The sequence below is a fragment of the Opisthorchis viverrini genome (assembly GCF_000715545.1).
Source record: "Opisthorchis viverrini unplaced genomic scaffold opera_v5_226, whole genome shotgun sequence".
In the NCBI taxonomy this organism is placed as follows: domain Eukaryota; kingdom Metazoa; phylum Platyhelminthes; class Trematoda; order Opisthorchiida; family Opisthorchiidae; genus Opisthorchis; species Opisthorchis viverrini.
The window spans coordinates 370,490-378,003 of NW_008751881.1; the positions used below are offsets into that span (position 1 = coordinate 370,490).

The 7,514-nt window shown below is 45.3% G+C and overlaps 1 protein-coding gene across 1 annotated transcript in view; it reads right to left on the bottom strand.

Moving 5' to 3' along the window:
- Positions 1–291: 291 nt before the first annotated feature.
- Positions 292–7,514, bottom strand: part of T265_14606 (hypothetical protein) — a gene marked incomplete at both ends in the record, with an annotated part of 95,689 nt that continues 88,466 nt past the window's right edge. Inside the window, 5 exons of the mRNA XM_009174390.1 lie at positions 292–1,594; positions 3,048–3,312; positions 4,740–5,078; positions 5,700–6,041; positions 7,157–7,508. Of these exons, the coding sequence (XP_009172654.1) occupies positions 3,055–3,312; positions 4,740–5,078; positions 5,700–6,041; positions 7,157–7,508 (1,291 nt within the window). The remainder of the gene's footprint in view (positions 1,595–3,047; positions 3,313–4,739; positions 5,079–5,699; positions 6,042–7,156; positions 7,509–7,514) is intronic.

Consider the following 7,514-nt stretch of genomic DNA (forward strand, 5'->3'; position numbering starts at 1 on the left):
AAAGTCGATGTGAGCGAAGATTGTCTCACTGAAATTTAGTCCACAAAGGGCGAACGGCCAGGGAACCAAACATCAGGAACGGTGAGCACGAATGATCTGTTCCGCTGCTTTCCGATTGTTGGTGGAACCCAGAGCTAATCAGACCGAGCTGAAAATCACATACGGCTATGAAACACCACATGGCAGAGTACTGACACCGGGAAGTAACCGAGGAATATGAGAAAAACTACCGAATGGAGTAGCATCAAACACTAGGTTTCCCCTCTGGAGTGGTCAAAAGGATAGGATAATTCGAGAGCTACTACTTGGTTCGGACAAACTCAAGTAACTGCGGGGTGGGGAGGGGATGGGTCAACCAACTGCCCATAGGATGAAAGTTGTTCAACTAAGGGGGGTGAACACCATTTCGGAAGTTTGGAAAAAGCGGGGAGATACGGGCGAGTGGGAACGACTATTTACATGGACAGGATGGACCATGGTGCCCAAATATGCTTTCGAGAAGGCATCAAGAGTGCGGAGGGACAAACGATGACGGTGCCACGAATTTCTGAGGTAATTTCGTCAGTAGCCACCAGACACGGAACCAACCTGGAATGACTGAAGCAGCGAAAGAAGAAAGATGGCCAAGATTCCGAAAGATATCGGAAAACATAACAACTGTCTACGTGCAACAAAGGTACAAACAAAAACGCAAGCAGGTAACGGGGTGAGATCGTTGAGAGCCGCATGTGCTTTCGGATGCCAATTATTGATTAGAGAACCGAGTGTCACTCGCATCTGAAAAGTTCGAACAAAAATAATCCCACTAATTTACCGGAAAGCAAATTGAGATAGCTGAATGGAAGCAGCTAAGAGAGAAGATGCCGGTTAATCGGTGAAACCGTTATGACGAACAAACTGAAGAAAAAAGGTGTGGGATGTATTACACAAACACATATACGAATTAGGCCTGTCGGAGATGAGAGCATCTGTCTTAGAGACAAGAGTAGCTTTGGCACAAAATGACCCGGCATAGTGACGGGCCTTGTTTGTCTATTCTGACAAATTGCGCGGTTGCACCTGTCGTGGTGATTACGGTCCAGATGAGATGAAAAGGTGCGGGAAACGGAGCGCAAAACTAAATAGTCTCAAAATCAAAGATGAGGTTGGGCAATCAGAACTAGCTAGGAAGGGTTCTGGGTGAATTGAAACACACTGAAACAGGCATTGAAGAAATTGCTGAAATACGATTGTAATCCAATAAAAATCAAAGCGTTCACAAGCCGACAGACGACCACAGAGCCAATTTTGGAAGGTACACCGGGTCAGAAAGATTGTAGGCAAACAGTAGTGAAGCACGGGATAACGACGAATATCACGAATCTCCAAAGTTCTGGCATTTAAAACATTAGGTTCATGAACCAGCTCGAAAAGTACCCTCCAGTTCATAAACGGTACTAGTGATCCTGTGAGTTCCCACCAGAACGAAGGAGAGTTTCCACAAACCGACGTAGGGGGCGGTGTGGTGGTCAGCTTGTGTAGGTGGACCACTGACGATGTAGGATAAACGATTCCAAAGCGACTAAGGCGCTAAGCAATGTCCATGGTCCAAATACTGAAAATAGAAGAACGGGGTGCCAGAGGTTATGCTACAAGCACATATAGATGACGTTTGGTGGGAACAAGTTGACACCACTGAATATTCTACGCTCAGAACAAGATAGGTTCTGCATATCTTCAAGTGAAAAAGCGAATATTCAGAGTATCCAGGTATCTTATTTTCCTTTTCATATCGTGGTTAAACATAACATGAGATCAAGAAAACTCAAGAAAACTCGAACTCAACCTCTCATCTCGACTACGATGTAGGATAAACGATTCCAAAGCGACTAAGGCGCTAAGCAATGTCCATGGTCCAAATACTGAAAATAGAAGAACGGGGTGCCAGAGGTTATGCTACAAGCACATATAGATGACGTTTGGTGGGAACAAGTTGACACCACTGAATATTCTACGCTCAGAACAAGATAGGTTCTGCATATCTTCAAGTGAAAAAGCGAGTATTCAGAGTATCCAGGTATCTTATTTTCCTTTTCATATCGTGGTTAAACATAACATGAGATCAAGAAAACTCAAGAAAACTCGAACTCAACCTCTACATCTCGACTGCTCCTGTCTGGGCTTGTACAACCCAGCAGAGTCTCAGCCCTCGAGCCTACTTCGAATGACATGTCAGCTGGGCACCGAAAGGATGTTTCAACTGGACGACTGATTGGTTGTCTTTTAAACATGGCAATAAGGACGACTGTCAACCGAAGAACGAGCCAAACACCATGTTTCGAACGTTATGGAATTCCAGTCCACGGGAGCCTATTACGCAACCAACAGTCAAAATTCCGTTACACAGTAGACTACCTTGTCCGAAGAGACTAATATGAAAGCTGGATGCTGAATTAGGTAGCCTTTCATGATACGGGAAATTGTCTATGTAGCGAACTAGGGTATGCGAAAAGAAGTATGAAAAAGCCACAAAGGAAGACGATTTGTGCTCTGAAACAACGTACTAGGTTTATTAAGTAAAATAATTCAATATTAGGAATATCGACCCAGATTAACCGGGTCTGCTGCTTCATTCCAAAAAGATATCTTTGTTGTTTAGTTAGTAGCTAATAAGGATGACTGTGGCCTCCTTGTGTGTGAGGTCAGAAAAGTGGTGGTGGACTGCATTTTCGTTGTGAATACAAACAAGAAAGAACTAATGACAAGTTAAAGCCCCCTCAGTTTGAAAAGCCATAAACATTCACTGAAAATACGGCCACAGTTAAGAAAGTAGTGATGATTTAACGGGGCCTGTGGACGAAAATGACCGCAATATCTTTCGAGTATTGGGCGCTCCTCTCATGCTGATCACTAACGTCTCGTTGACTGGAAAATGACACCCTACATCGTTGCTAAGCTAGGCGCATTGCGAAGACAGAGAAACGGAGTACAGATCGCAACCTGGCCACCAAACAAAATCAGAGAGGTGTAATAATAGACAAGTTGAATCGAAAAGCAAGAACACTAACCTGAACATCAGGGACCGTGTCCGGTGGAAGTGTTGGAGCTCACTGTCGGGTTTACTGTGCTCGCGGTAGGAACCAATGGTGGTTGTGATACATGAACGAAAGACGCCGGTATTTGCTGGATAGCAGCGGTGCCTGTGTTGGCAACCGGAATGGCGGATCCCAGAGGTGCATGTGCAGTAGCTGCAGTACGAGATGATACTGAAGGGAGGTTTTTTGCAGGAACATTGCTCGCCATCGATGGAACGACCATACGTGAATCATCAGGCTATCGAAACACGAAATATGACGGAGTAAGACAACAGTGGTTCAACAAAAAACACGATATTCATATAAAATTTGCACATAGAGGTCAATGAACCACCGAGATTATAACTTCCTGAGAACCGGAAGCTAGAGAAAGGGAGCGCAGGAAGATAAACAACTGTTTGTAGGTAGAAGGAATCCCAGCTGAAATACACAAGTCACGTTCACCGGTACTTCTCAAGCCGTAGACTTGGCTCGATTTTGGAGGCTGAAGTGCTTCAGTCAAAATACCCTACTACCTCTCTTCCAAAAAAGGTGACAGACTGGTATGTAGAAGCTATCGGAGCATCGGTCTAATTGAAATAACAGCCAACATATGCAAGGCATTTGCAGTAGAATAGCACTTGATGGCGGACTGACCAAGTAGCCTTCCACCATGAAAGTGGACGTGTAGACCAGATCTCCCTGCACCGAACACGCGAAAACGGCATTAAGCTCCAATTCGGTACCATCCTACATGTATTCGAAGTATCAGAATAAATGCGCCAGAACAGAAGAAATACTGTTCAAACGAGTGATTTGGAAGTGAAATCTGGCCGTTTTAATTATTTCTTCACTTTGGTGAAGGCCCTGTGTGACACTGGCAAACCAGACGGCTCCTACTTTTAAATTAGGGAGCTTGAATCATAGCAAAGTACGTCTCGACTAGCCGTTCCAACCGCAACCGAAAGATTCGTTTCTTGTCCCCGAGCTATGAAACGTATCGAGCGTGAAAACCACGTTCCTTGGTCCTCCAATTAAAGCTACAAGCTGGGTTATTATATTCAAATTTCACGACTAGTTCCGATGAACAATGCGGAACCGATCAACGTAGCTTGAGATTCCCATTAGAAAAATCAATCAGCAAGAGGCCTTATGCCCTCAGTGTCCTTCATGAACACTGGTTTACTGAAAAATGGGTGATCTTCGAACTGCTTTACCGCGCACACAGCCTCATTTAGTCATTTCAGCGGCAGTTCGAAAACTCACACGCCGAAATGAGTAATGCGACTTGTAGGGTCAGTAATGCTAGTGTTTGAATTTCGATTCACAGCACAGCTGCAACATGACTCTAAATAGAAAAGCGCAGTCGCGCGACACAACGGGGAGGCGCACGGAAACCTGGGTTGGGCGATCGACTGGGGCGTGTGGCGTACTACGTATCAAGGTTTGTACTTCAAAAGCATAAACTATCGTGTGTGTGTGTGGAGGAACACCTGGTGGTTAAGTGAACGATCATGACTGTGATCAGATCTCCTATGAAGGTGCAACCTATCCAGTGTGAATACAGATGGCAAACGGACTGTGCAGATTTGGCGAACAGTATATAGGCTCTAAACCTCTCTTCAATGGCTAGTCATACAGAAGAGCCTGTGACTGTAAGCAATGTAATATAGTAAATATTACTACCTTGTAGTTCTGGGGTATTTGTTTCACTGGGACACCCAGTCCGCTGGTTGTCGGAAGGACGGTGACAAGACCCGGTGTGGACGCAATCTGACTTGTAACTGAAGCAGGAGGCCCCACTGGTGTCACTAAAGGACTAAATCCAGTAGGGTCTATTTCTAACTGGGAATTGGGTGTGGCCGGTGGTGGAGGCGGTGGAGCAGTTTGTCCAGCGCGTTGTCGTGGTGGTCGAGGTGGGGCCTGATTCCACTGGGGGCCAGCAGCACTGGGTTGAGAAGTTGTAGGAGCTACGGGTTGTATAGGTGGAGCGGGTTCATCGTTTTCCGATTTTACTGGGACCACCTGACAAAAATCAGACATTTATGGAATGGGGTGGGTAAGGGGAATTAAGTGCCTACCTATCACAGAGAACAGATTTGTCAGTCAAACGGAAATGTCAGAGGAAAAGGCTTGACCAGAGGCTGAGACGATAGGTAAAAAAGTCCATGACCGAGGTGAAGAATAACAGTCGATACAGACGAAGACAAAAAAGGAGTTATCAATAACGTATGTTGTTTTATGGCAAGGTGTATGCCAGCATAGACGTAAGTCGGATACCATGCTGAAAAAAAGATATATTGTCTTATTAACAATGATTCTGGAAAATATTGGGTACTTTCAAGCCGTATGATATATTGGGGGATATGACAGCTGTTAATTCGTAAAAGAAGAATAACTCACGGTGAATAGACGTAATGCACTACTCATAAGGTTGCTGAAAACCGTTCGACCTCATGAGTAGTGTGTTACGTTTGTACAGTGTATCGCAATACCCGGAAATATCGTGCCGACTGAAACATGAGGCGGCCTAGTGCAGTATATTCAGTTGCCTAAAAACATCACAAACGACAGTCGGCTGGGTTCCAGGTGGGTTTCCCGTCAAAAACAAATCGGTATGCAAATGAATGCATTTCGCTAACTCACGGTGAACTTGTTGGCCACAGTGGTAGGAGCAGCGGGCACGGGGTGGTGGGCGCTGGACGACTGTAGTGCATCCCCAACTGACGGCACCGCCGTCGTATCACGCGGTGGTTGAACGGAGGCAGCGGTCATGATAGCAGGCGGATTGATGGAACTGAGCCCAACTGCCAAACATGAAGTAGGATTAGAAGCCGCAGGTTGTGGCGCAAACGAGGAGGCAAGGCTTGGTTGGTGGGTCTGAACTGGGTGTTGGACCGGAGCACCGGACAAACCGGTGACCCGTGTAGTGTGTGGTTGCAGTGCAGATAGGAGATGGATTTGGGTTTCGATGGGCAGAGTTGCCAGCTGAACAGAGAAAAATGACAAATAATTCAGAACATCTTGGCCTCATTTATTATCTGATCTGCATATCCGAACTTTTTGAGAAGCTCCAAAGGAATAGTACTATAAATAAGCATGTCAAGTGGCCTAAAGATGGCAAACAACATGCGCCCTCCTCGTAGAATGAAAACAGTGGTGCTGCAACAACGGTTGCACTACCGTGAAGGCATTGATAAAAAATACTGACCAAGTCAATTCCAGATAGAGCAATCACAAGGGTGATTCAACAAAACGAGAAAAAACAGAGGGCTGAGTTGGCAATATAGCAAAATACTGATAGTTTGGTTGCGTCAATTGTTTGTAGGCCATGTGGTGGCTGATTCGCTCGCGGAGCTTAACAATTTTCTTGCAACCGTGGGGACGGTTAGTGACGAGACGTTTTCGAGCACCCTGCCATGCTCGGTGATCAGATCAACGGCTACAACCAACGAATATTAAATTCCCAACTGGGACGGTCCTTGGTTCGTGATGTGTATTCGTCCAGGTTCAATCATCCCTACACCAAACAGTGTATGTTAGCATGCGTCTAAAAGGTGGACAATTTTTACTTGTTACCTTCCAGTGCGACTGAAGGACAGCAGAAAGGTGAAAAGCTGAACAGTCGTAATTAAAAGTCACATTTTGGGTCAAACTGAATGCATGTTGGAATGAAGGACAGCTAAGCAAGTAAAAATGACGGAACGAAAGCGTGTTCAGTGTAGGTTACTTATGTGAAGAAGCTTAATGCAAACAAAGTCAACACCAGATGGTGAAATCAGACTCAACCGGAACAACGACAATCGTTAGCGAAAGTCGAAACGAAACGGTCGAAGCTGAACTACGTACCGTGAAGTACAATAGCAAAAAATGAATCCATAAAACTATACAAGTCTATCATTACTTTTTGAAGCTGGACTATCTAGGGTCGACTGAAGAATTAAAAAATGAAAGATTGAAAGAAAGGAACCTACCAAGAACTAGTGAAACATGTGCGAATCATTATCTTGTGAACCCCCAAAGATTTATAATAGAATTGAAAGTGATGAAAATGAAAAGATGGATGCAGAACTTGCTGCCAACTGAAAATGAACGAAACTAACCAGCTCCTTAACGGCATTTGGGTCCGGCTGCGATTGTATCAGTCGCAGTAAGTTAGCCAAATCAGGAAGCTTCTGTTGGACGTTTTGCTGACTGACGGATACTTGTTGGGAATGTCCTCCTTCTGCATGAGTAAGCAAGTGAGAGGGTCGGATTTGTTGACCAGAAGAGTAAGACAGACCCTGCTGAATTGAAGCTTGTGGAGAGGCTGTGGCCATGCCCTGCAATCCAGAAGACGTCAAATGGCTGAATCCACTGGTGTCAACAATAGGTGCATTTATGACAGTTGCAGGACTCGAAGTAAGGGGTGCCAGTCGTGCAGGACGGGGTGGAGTCGGAGGAAGTTGGGCGGGGCTAAGA